The sequence below is a fragment of the Phascolarctos cinereus genome, unplaced genomic scaffold (genome assembly GCF_003287225.1).
Source record: "Phascolarctos cinereus isolate Bilbo 61053 unplaced genomic scaffold, phaCin_HiC Scaffold_2;HRSCAF=192, whole genome shotgun sequence".
In the NCBI taxonomy this organism is placed as follows: Eukaryota; Metazoa; Chordata; class Mammalia; order Diprotodontia; family Phascolarctidae; genus Phascolarctos; species Phascolarctos cinereus.
Window position 1 is genome coordinate 342890162 of NW_027555625.1, and position 22787 is coordinate 342912948.

General features: G+C 38.5%; 1 protein-coding gene across 1 annotated transcript in view; it reads left to right on the forward strand.

The window, feature by feature from the left end:
- SPOCK1 (SPARC (osteonectin), cwcv and kazal like domains proteoglycan 1) overlaps positions 1-22085 on the forward strand; it is a 745062-nt gene extending 722977 nt beyond the window's left edge. The window contains 4 exon segments of the mRNA XM_078150357.1: positions 6980-7201; positions 9046-9108; positions 16200-16337; positions 17524-22085. Of these exon segments, the coding sequence (XP_078006483.1) occupies positions 6980-7201; positions 9046-9108; positions 16200-16337; positions 17524-17714 (614 nt within the window). The 3' untranslated portion in view covers positions 17715-22085.
- The last annotated feature ends 702 nt before the right edge of the window (positions 22086-22787 follow it).

Below are 22787 nucleotides of genomic sequence, written 5' to 3' on the forward strand. Positions count from 1 at the left end.
AAGAGGCAATGGCAAACCACTCCAGAATCTTTACCAAGAAAACCCCAAATGGAATCACGAAGACTCAGACGTGACTAAAATGACTCAACGACATATTTGAGAGAGCTTCCTGAAGCACTGAGAGGTGTGTTACGGCCACCCAACCTGAATGTGTGACTGTAGCCTACTCTGTATTCACTTTGCCATGACTAGAATAAGAAAAAGAAGAAGCCTTGTCTCTTGTCCAATTGGAAAGACAAGATCTGTAGGAAACCACCAGAGAGCAACACCCAAAAATAATAATCACCAAACATGTATTAAGTGCCTATTATGTGTTAGGCAGGTGCTGGGGTTACAAAGACTTTAAAAATTGAAAGTTATCACCCGCAAGGATGCCATAATATGTTATCATTAGCTAAACCAAATAGTGTCAAGGACCAGAATGCACTGACCAGGCAGTAAGTACCATGGGACAGATGGGTATTAACCACTAATCAAGCGCTGAGTTCCAAACTCAGATATCTTGTCCTCTTCTTTGGGATAAAGTACTTCATTGGTCTTGGATTGTTTTCCGCCTCCTGAGATGGCAGTGGGAAAAGGATGGTTTAAGAGTTCTTACAGTGGATCAAGATTCCTGAGAGAGTTAGTGTTTGTCCTTCAAAAGCTAGGTATCAAATATGTGTCCAGCCCAGCTGGACATCTGTAGGATAGATGAAAGGGACAGCTGTTCTCAAAAGAGTTATTTCACAGTTGTCCCTCAGGATTTATGGGCAGTTAATTACTTTCCCATCTGAAAGGGACTTCTGCTCAGGATGCTAGGGCAGCCAGCCCCTTTGGCCTTTTTGAACTGCCTTTCAACAAAGGTCAGATTGATGTGCTAAGCTAAGTTAGCTATTCCTCTTGGCCCAACACCACAAAAGCATCTTCTTTTCTTTAAACAACCTTGAAAGATTGGAGGCTTGCTCCATGACTGAGAATCAAACTGATCCCCTGAAGAGGTGTTTAAAATGTTGTTGTTGTTATATGATGTCCTAATTATATTATTAAATGTTTTAATATCCTGAGGCAATTAATATGAAAGGAGAAAAAATAAATGCCTTCCTTAGGTTAGCCTCTAAGGCCCATGGAAGGTGAAATTTTAAGATGGAAACTTAATAGTTCTCAGTAGGGTATTTCTGGGATGCTGAATTTTGATGTTTTCTTTACTGTCTGGCAGCCAGCTGAAAGGAGGATGCTCAGGCTTTCTTCCTTTGGCAGCCACTCCTGCTGTAACTGCTAAAAGCCTTCTGACAGTAGAAATCCTTGATCCCTTTGCCCTCGATTCCATGCTCTGCCAGCCTAACCCTGCTTTGGGTTAGTGTCCATCTGCTCTCTCAAACATTGGGTTGACATTTCCTAGGAATTTTAATACACATGGCTATGTCATTGATTGATTATCTGTTAAGTGATTATCCCAGTGGAATGAAAGCTCCTTAAAAGAAGAACCTATTTCATTTTTGTCTTTGTACTTCTATTGCCTTAAACATAGTAGGCAATTAACGTCTGTGGAATTAAATCGTTGTTCAATCTGATTTCTAAGACAATAGTCCATTTGAAGTCTCAAATTAGAAGGGAGCACAAGAGAAAGGTTTCTTGGCAGCACCAGGTGTTAAACTATAAACACATACTAATGCCCAAGTAAAACAATACTTGATGAATCAATGAGCATTTATTTTTAAACTACATATGTATTGATATTTTCTGTTTTTACATTGCCTTGATTTCTTCCTGTATCCTTCTCCCTCCCTCATATCAAAGATGTAAAAAAAAGAAAAAGAGGGAAAAAACTCAGTAAAACTAATCAATACATTAAAAAATCTGACATTTACAAAATTCTACACCTGTGTACTTTCTACCATTGCAAATGAGCGAGGAGATGTGTCTTCTCATATCTCTTTGGCAGACATGCTTTCAACAACAATTATTAACATCCCGTTTTACATACCTAGTAAGTGGCTCTCCAGCCTGTACTTGAAGATCACCCATGAAGGGGAGTCCAATCAGTACCTTTTGAGGCAGCCCATTCTCCTTAGGGATAGCCCTACTACTAAGGAAGATCTCCCTGACACCAGGCCTAAATAAGCCTCCTTGCCACTTCTTCTCACTGTTTGCAATACTATCTTCTGAATCCAAACAGAGGAAGTCTTAATTCCTCTTCCATGTGACAGCCCTACAAATACATTAATCATATCCCAAGTCTTCTCTTTTCTAAGCTAAAAATCACTGCTTCCTTCAACCAATCTTAACATCACACGAACTCAGGCCTTTTGCCATCCTCTTTGCCTCTTTCCAAACACTCTGTAGTTTACCAATTATTTTTTCTTAAACTATGGCACCCAGAACAGAACACAAGACTCCAAAAGCCCATTGATCATTGCAGAGTATGCAGGCCAATACTTCCTTATTCCTGGGAGTTCTGCCTCTTAGTATAGCCTGGGTTACTTTATCTTTTTTAGCTTCCATATGACACAGCTGACTCATATTAAACTTATTGTCCACTAAGATCCTCCCCCCACCCCAGATCTTTTTTGAGACAAACTGCTAACTCTGTCTCTCTCATCTGGTACATAAGGAGTTGATTTTTCAAACTCATGTCATACTTTAAATTTTCCCAATTCAATTTCATCTTAGTAGATCCAAATAAAAATTCCAGCCTAGACCTTTTCTGGATCCAAAATCTGTCCTCTAGTGTCTTAGCTAAACTTCTGAGCTTTGTGCCATCTCAAATCTGATAAGCATACCATTCATCTAAGCTATTGATAAAAATATTAATTAGCACTGTTGAAGTACAGACCCCTGGGGCATTCTACTGTTGACTTCTTATCAAGTTAATCTTATCAAGCTTACATTGAAATCTTCAACAGCTACTTTTTGAGTTTGGCTGTTCCACCATTTCTTGAAACCCTCTTAACTTCCTTGGGCTTCAGTTTCTTCCTCTGTGAAATGAGAGGGTTGGATTAGATGACTTCTGAGATCCCTTTCAATGCCAAATCTATGATCCTTTGGTCATCTAATTTGCACATCTCCCATTTTTTCACAAAGATAGTATGACATACCTTGCTAAATGTAAGCCAATTTTGTCTACATCATTCTTCTGATCTATTTGTTCAGTAAAGCTGTCACAAAAAGGAATTAGTTTAGTCTTCTATGACATGTTCTTGATAAGCCATGTTGACTCTTTGTAATTGAATTTTTTGAATTTTTTTTTCCCTTTATGTTCACTAAATATCTCTCTAATGATCCATTCCTGAATTTCCTGAGAAATCCATCACAATTAAGGTCACTAACCTAAAATTTTCAGATTCTTTTCCCAAACTTTTTTTTTTAATTAGGATAATATCTGCCCTGTTTCAGCTGTACGGTTCCTCTTGTTTTCTCCACAGTCTTTCAAAATCTAACTGATAGTGGTTCAGCAATCACATATTCTAGTTCTTTCAATATCAAGGGATGTAGTTCTTCTGGACCAGGTAACTTAAATTCATCAAGTGTGGCTAGGTTGATCCTCTCCTAATAGGTTATCAGTGCATATCTTGTTAAGAATCTTTATTCATTTCTCGTACAATTTTCTTTGTCAGAGAAAAATGAAGCAAGATAAGAATTAAACATTTCTTTCTCCTCTCTGTGATCTTTTTCCATCCTCCCATAGCAGTCCTATTCCTTCTCTAATTTTCTTTCCCACAAAATAGCTAGGAAAACAAATCGACACCTTTTTGTCAGGTTCCATCACCCACAGCTATTTGTTCTGAGTTTTCATACTAACACTATTTTTACAAGACTGGGCCAAGCTCTTATTCCGTATTATTTTATAATTATATGATTATGTAATATATTGTTATTATCTCCTATTACTTTCCTTTGGTTCCATTTCATGTACTTAACTTTTAAAAATCTCAAGTTGGTTATTGAGTTGTTGGGGCATTCACCTCATTTGCTTTCAATAATTCACATTTTCACCTCCATTGGAATTGTTTTTCTTTGGTTCTTCAGAATTTCATTGTTGAGGGTTCCCAAAATCTGGAGTACATGTTCGATGATGCCTTGCTTTCCTCTCCTCCATCACAGATCTAGAAGGGAATGGTCATTTCTCCACAAGGTTCACATCATTTTTACCCTAGCAAGAGATTCTTCTTTCTTAGAGGGAATCAGACCCAGTATAGAATTTCTCCTTTGTTGACTTTTTCACTTTTATGAAATTATAGGTCATACTTTCTTCCCATATACTTATTGAGCCCCCTATATCTTTTCATCTAGGAATCTTTCCTGGATGTTATCTTTTCCGTGTGTTAAAGCTTTCTGTCTTCTCCACTACAGAGTTGTCCTGGGGCTAGCTGTAGGGATAGGCCGGTGTGAGAGCCACTTAGACTCAATTGAATGTGACCTTGAAAAATTGGCTGTATTATGGAATGATTAGTCTTGATTCAGGATGAAAGTGATTGATACTCAGCATTGATCTCTCTGCTTCTGAGAAGGGAACATCAGACATCTAGACAGCACCCTACCAAAGTATGTGTAGATATGCATGAGCATCTTAGATTTCTACTGTGACTTCTGTAAGCTGTATCGAGACAAGCTAAATACACATAATATTTAGCAAAGTTTTTTTTTCTTTTTGAGTGGTTATAATCAGCATCAGAGGTGTCAGACTCACAGATTGGTGTTACAGTAGTGGCAAAGGAAAGAGAATTGGACAATTAGTTGGCAAACTTCCAAGTATGATTTGAACCAGATTAAAATGTAATTGGGAAATGTTTAACAAAATAAATAAAAGATAATGTTAATTTGTAGTTTTCTAAGCCAATATGCAGCCTACAGGGATTCATTTATATTGGAGTTTGACACCAATGGTCTACATTATGAGTAGCAAAAGTCCTAAAGAATCAGGAAAACTTGGGTTTAAATTCCACCTCTGACACTTGCTAGTTATGTGACAACATACAAGCATGTCACTTAACCTTTCTGAGCCTTAGACAACTCTCTAAGACTTTAAATTGTAGGTAGTGATTGGAAAGAATTCTCACATTAACAAAATCATTAATTAATCATAAGTCCTTGACATTTAGTCTATACAGGGGATCAAAACATTGTGGGGGTTTTTTTTGTTGTTGTTTTTGTTTTTTGAGACTTGGTCTCACTATTATCGCCCAGACCAGAAGTGCCTCTTCTAGAAATGCCCAGGCTGAAAATGCGGCAGCTGCTTGCAGACTTGATCACAATACTGATTGATTGGCATGGAAACTTTAAGCTGTTCCATTTTTCCAACTTGAATGGGGTACATCCTTTCTTTTAGGTAGCCTGGTGGCCCTCTACTCTTGGGAGCTCACCATATTAGTGCTAGACTTAGTTTAAACACTCTTTTGGTTTAAGCTCTACTGCATGCAACTTAGAAACTCTGACCTCAAAGGATTCATCAGCCTCCTCAGCGAGAGAAAGTTTTATGCCTTCAACACTACCACCAGGAGGCAGTGCCCAAATGGGTTTAAGTTGCAGAGATAGCTTTATCTGGGTTGATTTGGCTCTTGTATCTGGAACTTAAGGAGAGGACAGAAAGAAGGGCAAACCAATTACCCTCTCTGGGCTTCAGCTTCCCACTTTATAAAATGAGTAGATTGGATTATAACACCAGTAAGATTTTGATAAGCTCTGACATTCCATATTTATTTAAAATGTACTTACTAGGGGAGCTCATTATTCATGAGATTTTCCTTTTGTAGAGTAAAAGCTTCCAAACTGTTTTAATTTTATGTAATTTTAATTTTATTCCCAACTGTTATAATTTATTTCTCGTGCAAATTGGGATATTCATTCATCATATTTTCCCATTGTCTCATGCTTGTCTGGGTTTATTTCTTCCCCAGGTGAGCTTGAGATCAATATTTCCCACAACTATGTAGTTCTCAGCCAAAAAGACAAACTTCCCACTGGCAAGCCCCTTCTCACTTCAAAATAGTGAAGCATGAGTAATTCTCATTCCTTCATAAAATTGTACTTAATGACCCTTAACCAATGCATTTGTACTCTCCTGTAGAACCTGTTTCCCATGTTAAGCAAACTCAGTATATGAATATCTAGATTTTACGCAAGAGATCAATCATGGTGATGGTAGGGGGCATCTTCACTTTATAAAGGCATTTGCTGTGAAATTCTCACAGTGGGTCTGCCTAGTGCATTTGATATGTTTTTATTTATAAAAGTTTGATTTATGGGTAATGCAAAAATTGTGATAGACTTAGGATCTCTAGCTGTAAAGTACCCTAGAGATCATTTTTACATCTAAAAACAAAACAACAAAAAAACTTTGGCCTTAAAGAGGTTAAGGCTTTGCTCAAGTTTACACAGATAGTAGTATAGCAGAGACAACATTTGAAATTATTCTCTAGCTTCCAAACCAAATGATTTTTACACTAGAACTTTTATTTTAAAATAAAAAAATAAAGTCAAGTGTAAGTTCCTTGAGGGTGGTGACTGTTTTATTTTATGTCTTGTATTGCCAGCACTTATAGCACAATACCTTGAATTTAGTAAGAGTTTATTGAAGTTGGAAGTATTGATGAATCCATTTGGAGCAATAAAGAGGTCACTGACTCTAGAGTCAGAGGACATGAATCCGAATCTTACCTATAATACTTACTCATCTCCTGATCCTCAATTGAAACAGTTTAACTTGGTAGTCTCTGAGATTCCTTCCAGCTCTAGCTAAATAATCTTATGACTCCATGGCCAGGGAGGAGTGGTTAGGACTCCTAGTCTACTGGTTGTAAGCAGAGTCTTTATTGTAAAGCTGTGGAGAAAAGGGAGAGAAGTGAGTGTGGGTAGGGTGGGGGAGGGGAAGTAGTCGGGATTGTGATAGTCCTTATAGGCTTTTGAATCAAGGACAAACAGGGACTTTATGAAGGACTTTTCCTAGTTCAGGAGACCTCAGACTTTGTCCATTTCCAGAATTTTTTTTCCTGTCATCTCCTAGGGTTTGACACCAGCATTCTGCCTATCTGCAAGGACTCCCTGGGATGGATGTTCAACAAATTAGACATGAACTATGATCTCTTGCTTGACCACTCAGAGATCAATGCCATTTACCTTGACAAGTATGAACCATGCCTCAAACCCCTCTTCAATTCTTGTGACTCCTTCAAAGATGGGAAACTCTCAAACAATGAATGGTGCTATTGCTTTCAGAAGCCAGGAGGTAAGATGTAGGTCAGAATCCAGATAATTGGTTTAATGTCTAAATCAGTCACATTCATCATATGCTAATGGGGGTGGGTTGGGAATTTTAATGGGATGGGAAAATTTTAATTAATATATTAATTGATATATTGATTATAATTTATATATAATTATAATATATATGATGATATAGTATAGTCTGATGTTATATAATTTATAATTAATAAATCAATATATCTCAAGTGAGAAACTAGGGGACAGTATGATATTGCATAGAAATATAAGATTTATTGCTTCTTACTAGAATGTGGGTGCTGTTGATTTCCAATTCCATTTCTATTTTAAGTATAACATACTGGGGAAAAACAAACAAACCTGGAATTAGAAATCAAGGCTCTCAGTCCCTAATCTGATCTTAAATAGCTGTGTGACTTTGGACAAGTCATTCATACTGTCTGAGCCTCTATTTTCTCATCTGTAAAGTGAAAATAACAGTGTCTTTTATACCTAAATGATAGCATTATTGTTAGAGCAAATGACATGAGATGACAAGGTTCTTTGCAAACATGTAAATGTAAAGTATTATTGTCTTCTCATTAGGAGAGTCTTCCCACTTATCAAACTAATCCAAGAGCAGGTATGAATTTGTGCACCTTACAGACTGACAGTTTTTATCTGTTTCACTCCTACTTCCTCTCCATGAGCAGGTAGACAAAAAAAAGATAGGGTTATAAAATCTCTGAGCTTACTTAAAAGGTTATATAATTCAAAGAACAGCATATATTTATAAACATACAATTGTACTTTGCAAGTAGATGAGTAAGACTAGAAGATGAGGGACAAAAGTCCAAGGCACTGATTGATCCTGAGACCTGAGGGCTAATCCTCCTCTTCCTCATCTATCAAAGAATGTGTGTACCTCCTGTAATTTACCAAACATTTCTGAGCCCCTGTGTCCTCAACCAAGAGAAAGGGAAAAAAGGCACCAGGGGAATGTTGTAGGAATAAGCAAAAAGTAGATTATATGAGTGCTTTGAGGTTTTCAAAAGAAAGGAACGATGTAATTTTAAGGGATCCAAGAGGTCCATTTGTTTAGAAAGGCAGGTAAATTCAATCCTGGTAGATGAGGTGTAGTGAAGGTATTTTATGTACTGATATACTCCAACAAGCTCCATTCTAATTTGAGGCTTTCACTCCTTGCCCTTCAATAGGTAAGAGACATGAGAGGTGATTCCAATGTCTATGTAAATGATACATTGGAGTATCTATCAAAGGAAGGAGCTATTCTGGCTTCCTACTATATCTTAATAGTGGTATCCAATTTCCTATTTCAAAGCTAGAAGGCCATGAGGGCTGAATTAGTTTGCTGGATAGCTATACTGAGGACACGCTTTCTGCCACGTGAGACATAGTAAAAGGGTAGCAGACAAAGGATTCATCATGCTATTATTATACTGATCTAGTATTTAGATTAACTGTTCTCAGCTAATGGAATCTTGATCCTCTTTCTCCTGCTGACAGAAACCTTAGGAGGTTACATACTTCCTGATGGCAAGAAATAAGTCTGTTAGCCAATAGTAAATTAGACTCTGAACCTTTTTGGAGATAGTAGTAGATAGGGGGAAAAAAGTATCTCACCACCCACCTAGCCCCCAAACACTATTTTGAAATACATTGTGCTGGTTTTTTTTTTTAATGAGTAACACTAATGGCTCAAATTTGTCTCACTGTTCAGGACCAGCATATGGAGTAATTCCATTCCCAGGTGTACTATTGGCTATATTTCATGTCAAAAGTGAAGCCAATCATTAGAGATTATATACCACACCATCTGGAAACTGACTCTTATAAATTATGTTTTAGGTCTCCCTTGCCAGAATGAAATGAACAGGATTCAGAAGCTAAGCAAGGGGAAAAGCCTGTTGGGTGAGTACAGTTTCTTGCCACTCATTTGAACAAGTAATTAAAGCAGATGTGACTGTTGTCATGTCATTCATGATGATGGCTATTTAATTAGGGGCCAGCCTTTCATGATGGAAATGCCATGTTTTGAAGTAGACAGGTCCCTTTCTTACATTCAATGATGCAGCCCTGTGAATCAGAGTAACTGATTGAGAACCAGGCCCATGCCGCATTATTATGGAAGATGAGTCAACATATAGTGGAAGAAACATTGGAACATCTGGAGACTGAGGTTCTAGTCCCAGTTGAAACATGAACTGAATATGTGACCTTGGGTAAGTCTCTTTCCCACTCTGGATCTGTTTCCTCATCTGTCAAATAAAGGAGTTTTCATTCATCAAATATTTATTAAGTTCCTATATTATATGCGATGCAGGAGAGGAAAAAAAGGCAGGCAGGCAGGAAGGAAATGAAGGAAGAAACAAGCAAGCATTTATTAAGGACCAAGCCAAGCCCTATGCTAAGCACAAATACCTCATTTGGTCCTGACAACAACTCTGGGAAGTAGATGCTATTATTATCCTTAGTAATTGAGGAAGCTGAGATAGAGGTTAAATGACTTGCCAAGGGTCACACAGTTAATAAATGTCTGAGGCTATGAGTCTAGATTTGAACTCAGGTCTTCTAATTCTTAGCACTGTGCATTGGAGCTCATATTCTAGTACAGAGAGATATGATATATCCTTACATAACTGTATTGCAAAGAACTTGGATTCAAGTCCTACCATTGAGACACTGTGTGACCTTGGACAAATCACTTAACTCCTATGGCCCTAAGTTTCCTCCCATAATTCCTACAGGAATTACAATTCCTATAAAAAAATTTTGGGGGGAGATTAGACTATTTTACCCAAAGAAAAGTACATAAGGAAGAAAGGTGATTTTTGAGAGCTAGAAGAGGCAGCTGATTAATAGTGGATATAGCAAGGGACCTAAGGGCAGAAAGACAGGAGTTCAAATCCTGCCTCAGATACATACCTATTTTATGACCCTGGGCAAGGCATCTATCTGCTCTGTGCTTTGGATTATCCTTAAAATGAGAATAATAATGCCTGTAATTTTCACATCAGTGTGGTATTATGAGATGAAAATGAATAATGTATGTAAAATGCTTTGCAAAATCTTAAAACTAATTTAATATCACCTATTATTATGTAAGTCTAAAAAGCTCATTTTCAGGAAGAGATCAAGGAAGGCTCCACAGAGGAGGACGCATCTCAGATCTTTTCCAAAAGTACAGAATTTCAAGAAGCAGGGATTAGGAGAGAGGGGTGTCAGTTATGGGGAGGTATGTGTTCAGGGGATGATGCCCAGTGTGATTTGAATAGCTGATTTCTGAGATCCTTTTCTTGATTCCTCACCTATTATGGTACTCCCTTTCTTTCATCTTCAAGAATGACTGGAAGGAACGGACGAAGAGACCTGCTCTGCATCCTTCTCTGACTGCCTCCCCCCCATATGAAAGTGAACAGAAGTGGTTGCCACTGTATCCTTGTCTTCACCTTAGAGATTCACTGTAACTGTCCTCAGTTCCCCAAGGGAACACATGTAGAAGGTAGAAGACGGTGGAAGCTGTCATCTGATCCCTTAGCTATTTAGACACGATGTACTTCTCCTGCCTCCATCTGAATGTCAGGGCAGGGTGGAAAACCAATAACAACAGAGCTCAACCTTGCTTCTGACAAACGTGCTGTTTTGTAGCTGCGGTAAAGATAATGAATGCCGAGTCCTGTCAAGGCCTTTCCATTTAATTTCCTAGAGTCTTCCTTTCTCCAGCAGACAGAGGAAATGGTTGGCTTGGAAGCAGAGAATCAGCAAAATGTGGTAAACTTTCTTTGAGAATGAAATCCAGGATTCAGTAGCATAGACCTTGTGTTTTTAGAGAGCTGAATACTGAAAGGAAATCATTTAAATTTGCCCTTGTTCAATATAGTGAAGCTGGCTACAGTCTGTCATTTCTAAAGTTTGCATTAAAAACAAAATAACAAGAAAACAAGAGGTCTCTGTTTGCCAGCAGGCTTGTAAAAGTGTGGAAACAGCCATCACAAATAAATAAAAGACATGTGAAATGTGATCATTTTCCACTCCCTACTTGGGAGCAGAATACCAGGAAAATCATTCCTGGCTTTGATTCTAATTCACTGTGTGAAGAGGCAGTAGAGTCTTGTCATGGGAAAAGACCTCTACTAAGGCATGGATATGGGAGATGACATGTTGTGTGTGAGGAACAAGAACTAGGCTGGTTTGGCTAGGCCATGGATTGCGTGAAGTGGAATGTTTAATGAGTATGGAAAGATAGATCAGATGGGTTGTGAAGTGCTAAAATGCCAAGAAGAGGAATTTATACATTTGATTCTATAGGCAGGAAGGAGCCACTGGGGCTTCTTGAACAGATGAGTAACATTGTTAGACCTGTGCGTTATGAATATCATTTTGATACTTGCGTAAAATATAGTTTGGAGAGGGGGAGGCAGAGGAGTCAAAGGGGAGTCTGTTGTAATAGCCTAGATGAGAAGTGATAATGACCATAGGAGTGGAGTGAAGACTAGATGAAAGAGATGTTATAGAGGTATAATTGACAAGACTTGGTGATTTCAATGTGTGTATGTGGGTGAATCAGAGTAGAGTCAGATATGATTGGAAAAGGATGGTAGCATGATTAATAGAAATAGGGAAATTTGGAAGAGAAATGGCTGTGAATATGTTGAGCTTAATATGCGTATAGAACGGCCAATTGGAAATGTCAATAGACAGTGGCTGTTGCAGGACTAAACATCAGGAGAGACATTAGAAACATGAGAGCTGAAGAGACTGACAAACTGGGAGGCCAGGGTGTTTGAGGGAACAACAACATGTATGTTGAAATCCCTTGATATGAGGGCTGTTGTCAAAGTAGAGGGGAAGAAGGTGAATCAGGTGCTGGACTTGAAATAGCAAGAAGTATGCCTTGGGGGTTGGTGCCACAAGGATCTGGGTAGGGTGATCTATTTGGATGGAATGGGCCTAAAACAAAGAAAGGCTGTTGAGTGATCGTCAAGAAGGATAATATGAACATGGTAATGGTAAGAAAGGCCTTCCCTTGGGGAAGCATGGTCATAGAATTGGAAGGGACCTTAGAAGCTATCAGGGCTAAACCCCCAAATATTACAGATGAGGGAACTGACACACAGAGATTGTTACTTGTCCAGGAATTTGAGCATGTCTTTGTGACTCAACACCTACTTCTCTGTCCAAGAGGGTGCATGCAGTATTGAGAGGAGAGATCACGTTCTATACTGCTGAAAGGTGAAAAGCATGGAAACTTGAAGCCAATATATCAAGCTCTGATTTTGTGAGTCTAGGAACTCTCTCTATTGAATATGGCTCATATTATAACTATAACTCATCTATAACTTATAGTCTTAGGGAGTTGCTTGAAGCTCAAAGAATTTAATTGACTGGCCCATAATCATACAATTAATAAGTGCCAGAGGCAAGATTTGAATCCAGGATTTCCTAACTCTTAGGTATGCCACACTGACTCTTAAAATAAAATAATATTAAGAATCAGTGGACTTAGTATGAGAATACATGATTTCTGGTTCCAACCTTTTTTGACTTAGTTACCTGTCATAAAGTAGTACAGCTCATAGATTGTTATTCATCCTTCATTCTCAAAGAGGACCAATGACATCAGGAGGGTGATGTCTTGACTTGAAAGTGAATTGGATTTAAGTGAGTTAGAACTGTGCAAAGTCATCAACCTCGCACTCTCCTTCAGAGTTATCAGAGTCCAAGTGGCAAGACATAGGTGGAGATGACTGACGATAGCTCAGGATAGAGTGGGAAAACTTGCCCTTTTTAAGCTGAGGTTTTTCCCTCTTCTCAGTTCCTCTGAAGCAACACCCATTCAGTAGTTAAAGGCTAGGTAAGAATTGAGGCAAAAGATGGCCTAGTTTCCCTTCACAAAATAATTTATTTGGGAGGGGAAGACCTTTAGAGTCTCTTGCCAGAACAGAAACAGACCTTAGAGATTGTCTAGCCCAACTACTTCATTTTTGCAGATAAGGAAACTGAGGGGTGTGTGTGTGTGTTTGTGTGTGTGTGTGTGTGTGTTTTCCTTACAATACCAGATAGGGATTACTCTCTTCAATGCAAGAGTCTGGACCAGATGACTTTTTGAGGTTTCTTATTAGATTTTCTGTTTCTATGAGAACTTGTACTGAGTGGGAAGTTTTGGCCATGTTTGGTGTAAAGTAAATAGCTAAGCAGATGACTATCAGGTCTAGGTTTCCATTTGACTAATAGTCTGTGGCCCTGCAAAAGGAAATTTCTTAGGAGCTCTCCTAGTGGTGGTGTATGTATGTGTGAAAAGGAGGGTTTTTTGTGGGGGGGCTAGGCAATGGGGTTACATGACTTGCCCAGGGTCACACAGCTAATAAATGTCAATTGTCTGAGGCTAGATTTGAACTCGGGTCCTCCTAACTCCAGGGCCGGTACTCTGTTTACTGTACCACCTAGCTGCCCCTAAAAGGAGGTTATTTTAAGTGAGAGTTGCTATCATTAAAAAAAGGGTACAGAGTCCCATTTTATAGACCTCAATTATAGAACAAAGTCTGAAGTTTGAATAACAGTTTCAAAGGGATCCTGATAGAAAAGACCTCCAATATCATCCAATCCAACTCTCCATGAAGTTTATCAGTTGTATAATCATGAGCAAGCCACTTTCTGAACCTATTTATTCTTCTATAAAAGGGCATTAAGACTATTTGCACTTCCTTCTTAGCATTGCTATAAAAAAAACCCTTGTAAACTTATTGTAATAAATGAATTAATTTGTTCATATATTTACGCATGGGAAGATACATGATGTATTTCTCAGAGAAGGGAAATAATTTGCCCATGGTTAATGCAGCTAGTTAATGGCAGAACAAAGATAATTGACATATTCATATCAATATTTCAAGGAGATCTGTGTTTGTGGGTGTGGGCACTTCTTCTGGTGACACAGGTTTTAGCCCTTCTACAACATAGTAGATGGTATTCAAGAGTTGCTACGACCAAGGAGTTCATCACCTTGCACTTAGCTAAACTGGTCCTCAGATAATAACAAATAAGTGACAGTTACATATCCCTTTAAAGTTTGCAAAGCATTCTTTATTTCATTTGAGAACCACAACTGTCCTATGAAGTAGGTCTTATAAGGTATCGTTATTTCCATTTTTCATATTAGGCTTGAAGATGTTAAGTGAGTATGCCTAGTCACTTAGCTAGTATCATAGATGTAGGTTTTGAACCCAGATCTTTGTGACTGCAAGGCCAATACTCTTCCTACTATGCTATACAATAGTGAGCAGTCACAGGACCTATATTTAAAGCCTTTCTAACTTAGTAAAACTTTACTGAGGTTTAGAGAACTCCACACCATGAGGAAGCATCACAGGAAGATCACAGGATCATCAATTTCAAATAAGAAAGGCCTTTAGAGGTAAAACTTCCTCATTTTACAAATGAGGAAACTGAGGACCAGAGAAGTTAACTGACTTGCCCAGAGCCTCACAGCTCACACAGAGCACCTGAGATGGAATTCACACCCAAATCTTCCTGACTCCAAGTACAGTTCTTTATTTACTACACAATGCAGCATATGTATATGTAAATATAGATACATAAATAAAAGGTGCTCCACAAGTCATGGTTCAGCTTTTTTAGTAGCTTAGAGCTGTACTGTGACTTTTGGGACACCACATACATATGTGTATATAATATACATACATACATATATATACATACACACACATATTTTATGGCAAAAATATGTCTTTACATCTAAATGCTTCTGAGCTATATGTCTACCTCATCAATTAATATTTATCACTTGCCTTAGTGGATGCATAGCCCTGGATGATGACATGATATAATTATTATTCACCAGCCAATGAATCTTATTCTTGACTTTTCTGAAGAATGCTGTCTACCTGATATGAAAGATCTTCTCATCACATTCTCCCCATCTAAAACTAGAACACTTTGAAATGTTATAGCTGGCAAACAAGAATTCTATTTATTTGCTTACAAATTATTTTCCCCAAGGGAAAAACTCCTGATGTAATAACCGTGTATTCAGAGGGCATTCAGAGCAACCCAGGAACAAGCAACAGCAAATCATAATCAGTTATAATTACTGCCTACTTAGAAAAAAGTGTTAGTTTTATTATATTGTAGATTCAGCACAGCACCTGGCTTATTACCAGCCTAGGGAATTAAGACAAATATATATTTTCCTGTCTACTGATAAGTTTTTTATGGAGTGGTTTGATAGGTAGGCCAGTTTTCCTTCTAGTTCACCACATGTTCTCCCTTGCAGATCTGCTTGGGAATTTGTATATAAATATCTCTTTTAAGCTAAAGTTTTTCCTGTGGTTACTGATGCCATCTGATTACTGTCTTATTTTTTTCCCCTAGACTGTCTCAGATTCCAAAGGTACCTTCTGCCTTTAACATGAAGAATGAATTAATGTATAAAATAAATGAGTGAGTGAGTGAATGAATGAGCATTTCATTCAAATAACTCTAAATGAACTTTTCCAAAGAGGTATGCCAGGTCTTGACTCCATCAGGAGCTTCAATAGATGAAGAGTGGAGGTTGGCAACTCCACAAATGGAGAGCCTGCCCAAATGAGCCCATCAGCAAAACTGGCACAGGAACACCTGGACTGGACTAGGAAGAAGGAGACCTGAGTTTCCTAATGCTGATTCTAACGCCAATTTACTAAATGACATATGTATGTATGTATGTGTATATATAGACACACACACATAAATATATGCCATTAGAGTGTATAGTCATATAGCCATCTCAGCTTCAGTTTTTTAGATGATCTCGAAGTTCCCTCCAATTCTGACATCCTATGAAGCAAAAAATAGTGTGGTGATGCTGTGATCATCCACCACATATGAAAATAATGATTTGGAACCATAAGGCATCCCATTTATTTAATCCAGGAGAGTCTTTGCTTAGCTTGTTTTGGTTTGATTGCTATGTGGGACCTGAGAATTCTCTTTGTTTCCTCTAGGGACATTCATTCCCCGCTGCAATGATGAAGGGTACTACAAAGCCACTCAGTGTCATGGGAGCACAGGACAGTGCTGGTGTGTGGATAAGTATGGGAATGAGCTGGCTGGCTCTAGGAAGCAAGGAGCTGTGAACTGTGGTGAGTAGTGGAATTAAGCCCCAACCCTCCCGACCCCACTCCCTGGACATCAACCAGTTATAATTTGAAGGTAATACAGACACACTACTATGTGCAGTCAGTCAGTCAACAGTTAATAATCATATAGAGTACTACATTGGACATTTTAGGGGAAGGTGACAGGAAATATATAGAGGATTTAGAAAATAAGACTTCAGATGACACTCAAATGGAGAGAGGAGGTGTTCTTGTTGAATTTACCAAAGAAATAATAATCAACACCCTTTTAGTAAGTGCCTATTTTTAAGTAGCATCCATTTTAATGGCATAAGAAAGATATAAAATAGGGCAGCTAGGTGGCGCAGTGGATAGAGCACTGGTCCTGGAGTCAGGAGTTCCTGAGTTCAAATGCCGCCTCAGACACATAACACGCACTAGCTGTGTGACACTGGGCAAGTCACTTAACCCCAATTGCCTCACCAAAAAAAAAAAAAAGAAAAAAGAAAAAAAAGAAAGATATAAAATAACATAGAATATAGAGAATAATTGGCAATGGCTAGAGAACGATGGTGGGTGCTATATTATCATACAGATGGAGAAATGTAACAGTGTAGGAGTCAGCTTTTAAGTGGAGTTATTTATACTGCCAGTTCTTAAGACCTAGTATCAAGCATCTAATTCTTTAGTTTTATATACCTAAAAATGCTACAGGAAAAAACCTGTATAATTTCTTTAGAGATTGATTAGTTTGAAACGTTACTTATAGATCTGTAGAATGGTCTAATGGAAGGCATGCTGAATCTGGAGTTGGGAGGCCTAGATTCAAAACCTAGCTCTGCCACTTACCTGTGTGACCTTGGACAGGTCACTTAACTCTCTGGCTTCAGTTTTTTCATCTTCAAAAGAAGGGAGTTGGCCCCTAAGCTGAAACTTAGAGGGTGTCTAAGATCTCTTCTAGCTCTTTGCTCCTTTGATCTTTGCTCCTATGATCCTACAGGTTGATCATTTCAAGTGGGAAAGGGGATGCTGGTATTTTTCTGCCAAGTTGACAGGGAAGTGCTATTTACTACCTTGAGACGGATAGTGAGCCTTCAGACAGGAGGGAAGCAGGGCAAAGACAGTACTCATCAGTGGCAGAGAGTATGGAAGGAGAGGCACCTCTAATGTTTTTGTGTTTGTCTGCTTTATTTTAAAAAAAATATTTTAGAAGAAGAGCAAGAAACCTCGGGAGACTTTGGCAGTGGGGGTGCTGTGGTTCTCCTGGATGATCTGGAAGAAGAACACGGAGGAGCACGAAAGGACAAAGACGGGAAACTGAAAATTCATGTGAGGGCAACAAATGAAGATGATGAAGATGAAGATGACGACAAAGAGGATGAGGTTGGCTATATATGGTAGTCCCCTCAGGGCAAAGGACATGTGTTTTGCACAATATCACAAGTCCATCACAACTCAACAATTGTATCTAAAACCATTAGGCACAAAATGTCTCCTCTCCACAGTTCTGTTCTGCACCCTGTGTATGATTTCGAAGACAGCTTTCCTTCTTTCCCAAGGATGACTATTTTGGGGATGTGGATGTTTTTTTCTTTAGCCTAGGGACAACTGGCTTCACTTAAACAAAGTCTCGTGCTCCTGGCTTCCCTTCTTCCCTTCACGAGGATTTCTCTCAACAATTATTGTAGTTTATGTGAAATTCTGACTGGGGAGAGAGCCAGGTCCTCTGGATGAAAAAAAAAAAGAGTCCTGTTTTACTTGTCTGTACTGGTAGTTCATTATGTCACATTTTTTTCCTCCTAGACCTGCTTGCAATGGCTGGCTGCTTTTCTTGTGTACTGAAGATGATATGAGGAAAAATGAAATGCCTCATTGGAATCTTCCCTCTTGCCTCCACTCCCCCCCCCAAAAAAAAACCCCTGATATTTATCAGTACAAATTGATTCTCCTGTGCATAGCTACTTCTGGCTTTCTAAAAACAATGGCCTTAATTCTGCCAAGAGCCCCCTTGGGGAGCCATTCTCTTTGCTATAGAATGGTTGCCAGATGCCTGTCTCTCTCTATATTTATGTATGTATATATATATATATCTATATATGTGAGTGTGTGTGTGATACACACACACACACACACACACACACACACACACACACACACACACACACACACTCATACCCCTATACAGGAAGAGATAGTTGTTTAGAATCTTTGGAGAACAAAGTTGAGAAGTAATTAAGATGCCAGCCTGTCCAGACAATTACTATTTCCAGAAGAAAAAAATCCGAAATCTGTGTAGAAACTGTTTTTGCATTAATAGTTGGCACTTGTAACCTGCAGGCTGATGCAGTTTCTTCTCTCAGGCACCAGCAGGGCTGTTGAAAATCTCTTTGATTTTGATAAGCCCCAGACTGCCTAAACAACTTCTCCTGCAGAAGCCATGGAATTCTCACTCTCCTCAGCGTCCTAAGCTGTCTCTTTCATATCATCTCACAGACTTCCTTAGGCAACTATGTTGTTTACTGCCTCTTCTTTTCCTCCAGTTCCTCCTACAGGGCTTTCCTAAGGCATATCTGACAGTCTCTTAAAAAAAAAAGATGTAGTATCACAATATTTCATTAAGAGAAGGCAATTGAAGAGTTTGACTTCAGTTTTGCATTGGACCTGTTCCTCTGACAAAGGCAAGATTTACCAACAGCCTCACATGCCTTTACCAGTGAAGACTTGTGGACCAAAGATATGACTGTGCCCAGTCTTCCAAGGACCTTTGCCGTAATTGGACCCAGAGTAGGGCAGAAGTTATACTGAACATTGTCAGAGAGACTCCAGCTTTTCCCATATAAGGGCCATGGTGGTGTAGCTTCATGTAGAATGCAGTGAGGTTTGATAGGTACTGAAAATATGCCATTGCCTGGCCTCTGCACCCTATGGGAAAGAATCCAGGGATTTGGGGTTAAAAAAGAGAGAGAGAGGCGAATCCACCCATTATGACCAACCTGTAACCCATACTTGTTTCTGTATGATCTTACCATTTAGCTTGAAGATTGAGATTGGAGTGTTAGGACTAGACCAAAGCTGATGCTAAACATTTTTGCCCATAGTGCTTTTGATGAGGAAGTATAATTCTTAGGAGCAAAAAGCTCTAAAGGAAATCGTGGACATATTATAAATATGCAGCCTACAAAAGGATGCTCCAGGCAGTTTCTTACCACATTGATGTCTACTTAAGAAAAAAAAAGAAATAATAAGAAAATATGCTTTTTCCAATGTCTCAATTTTCACTGATGCCACTGCCCTCAGTAGTGTTGGCAATTATTTATCTTTGGCTGCCCATCCCCAGAGGGATCTGTTCTCTTTAGGATTGATAATGGGTTTCACGCTTTGCCAAAAAAAAAAAAAATCAAAGGATAGTGAATCAAAAGGAAATCTTCATGACATCTTCACAAAACTGGGGTTGTAATTAAGGAGTATAAATATTGATTTAAAAAATTGAATTTTAATCTCTTATTTTTCTTTCTTAGATACAAATGAGCTTAGCTTTAAAAAGCTAAAAGTTTCTTCTATATTACTTTCCTTATCCCAAGAGTTTTTTATGAAAATTTCGAATCTCCACAAGTGGGCAGAAGGGGATTACTAATACCACATGCTTATTGCAAATCCTGCAGATCTTCATCCCATTCAGTCCTTATAATTGCTCCCTCCCTGCCTCTTGCAATAGGGCTGGTCAAAAGGGTTTGAAAGCCTTTTAAGTAAGGTTTTCTTTCCCCCACCAGAGAACTTTCTTTCAACATAGCCTTAGCCATGCTCTTCCCCAATTGAAAGTGCTCATTATATTTTCATCAATTCACCACTCTGCTTTATGGGAAAACTAATTGGCAGATGAAGTCAACGCACCCTTTGGTGGTTTGCCTCCTTCTTCAATTGTGGCCTAAGCTATACCACTGCATTCCATCAGCTCGGTCAAAAATATGGTCAACTCACTAGTTTGCTGGTCACTATGATACAATTGGCTGCCGTTTTTTCTCATTGAATTGAATGATTTTTTTTTCCCTTACCCATCCCAGCTGGCTAAACTGACACCATAACACCCAATGTTAATTCTTCCTGCTTATGAACATAATTGATTCAGCTACTGATGTGTGAGAACCAAGAGCAAGGAGATCATACATCTGCTGTTCTAATAGAGTGGGTCTTGCTATGCATGCCACAAATTGCAGGACCAGGAAACTACTGTTAGGAAATCACCACGAGACAAAGTCTTGAGATCCAATATGCATTATCTCTGGTTCAAGTGGATTTTATTTGGCCAAGTCTTTGAACTCAGAGTTTGGAAACAGCTGCATAATAGCAGTTAATTTACTAAAATTGTTAATTTAATGAAAATGTATCCCTTAAAAATTAAAAATGCATGAAAAGCTTTCAATCCAGACTGCAAGAGAAAATCATTGTTAATAACTCCAACTAGCTCTGAAAATGCACCAGAGAACTCATTAGAATTGGCACATTGATTTTGCTTAGAGAAACTTTTAGGAATGTAGTGAACTACTGATTTTAATTTACCTAATTATCTTATGACAAGTATCAAATTAAGATGACACTCAGAGCTCCTTAACATTAACTTAATGATGGATAAGAGAGTGCTGTGGAAAATTTGTAGCAAGGTAATGATGCTCAATTTTTGGAGATGCTCTAAGAAGATATTTTGACTCATTAGAACCTTAAATACAAAACTATTTCTGTGGTTAGAGCAAAGCTCAGTAAACACTATTCTCACTCAACTTTCTTAGGGCAATGTCAGGTTTCTGAAAAGCTTTTTAAAATCACTTCCATTGAAAATTACAATTTTTTTACAAGACTTAATTCTGATACTCGAAGAATAAGTTTCTGTTTTATCATCTGAGGTGAAAGTTAGGCTTTGCCTTCTGTCACCAGGACTCTTAGGGTTCCACCACCATGATTACATACATTTGAAAATTCCAGATATCCAGTGATCATCTTGATGATCAATTTCCCCATTTCTCTACTAGAACCAGCCTCCAAGTTGCATCCTAATGTGGTTGTTTAGAAATTCCTTGTGAGCTGTGAGGAGGTCTTAAATATTTAATATTTCTTTTTTTTCCCCTTCCAATTCAAATCCAAATTTTCCATTTGGGAAAAATGACTGGTGTGCCTCTTGCTTCTCTAAACCTGGCTTCAATTTCAATATAAGTGTCTGACTTGGAAATGTTTTAATACTGTATTTGGAGTTTTATAGCAAGTCCTCCCTTCTACTCCTTCCAACACATCTTGCCTCCCCATCTCCCACTCTCTGTGACAAATAATATGAAATTGACAGCTGTCTCTCACCACAGGCCACCAGATTGGTCCATTGTAGCTCTTTCCCTTAAGTCTTTCTCCTATATCATTCATGTTTGTTTGATGCATCAACTGCACTGTACAATAACATCTAAGAGACCTTTCTTTCTACAGTGGGTGGTTTTGGTCTTTTTATACTTTTTTCTCAATGCTGCTGACATTTGTTCCTGTTAAATGTGTAGCGTTGTAAGGGGAATGTCACCCAAAAACTCAGTGTGTCAGTTGGCTGTCCCTACTGTAGATGCAATGTAGATGACCATAATAAAGTAGACTAGCATAGTGAATTCTGAATGCTTTTCCATACAGATTTACCTGGAATGTGAATACTTGGCTAACCTCTTTGGTTAATTGTAAATTCTTAATTGTAGTCCCGAATAGTTGCATTTCTGTCTGTCTCAATAAATTTGAATTTGTCTGCCATTTCTCACTGTGTGTCTTTTGTTTAACTAGGTATAAACAAATGAATGAGTATACAAAGATGGCACATGCCAATAAGGAAAGGGAACACAGCCACACTCTCACCAAACACTGGAATATATAGAATGGCTGTTTTAATTCAAATAAGAACTTTATCTTTTTTTTCCTTTTTATTTTTAGGCAATTGGGGTTAAGTGACTTGCCGAGGGTCACATAGCTAGTAACTGTCAAGTGTTTGGTCTGAGGCCGGATTTGAACTCAGGTCCTCCTGACTTCAGGGCCAGTGCTCTCTCCACTGCACCACCTAGCTGCCCCCTCTTTTTTTTCCATCTGCCCCTTTCCTAGTATTTTGACCTAATTATTTTTTTAGACAGCAGTTTCCTTCTAAACATAAGCCTAGAGACTACTCACTTCTGTATCAGCTGTGAGCCTGTTTTCAGAATGACACAGAAGATGTTAGCAACCAGACTTAGCAATCAGTTGTTGGCTCTTTCTGACTGTCCTCACAGTTCCTTCCAGTTGAGAAACTCAAATGAGCCAGGGTCCATCCAGTTGTGTTAAAATTCACCTTCTTCCCTCTAACCTGATAAATAAGTCCATAAGTTGTTTCACAGTTTGAACTTCTCCCTACTCTTCATCTCATCCCTGCATATGATCTGGAAACAGGAGGGAGCCTGTCTCTTTCAACTCGGAACTTTTAGTCCA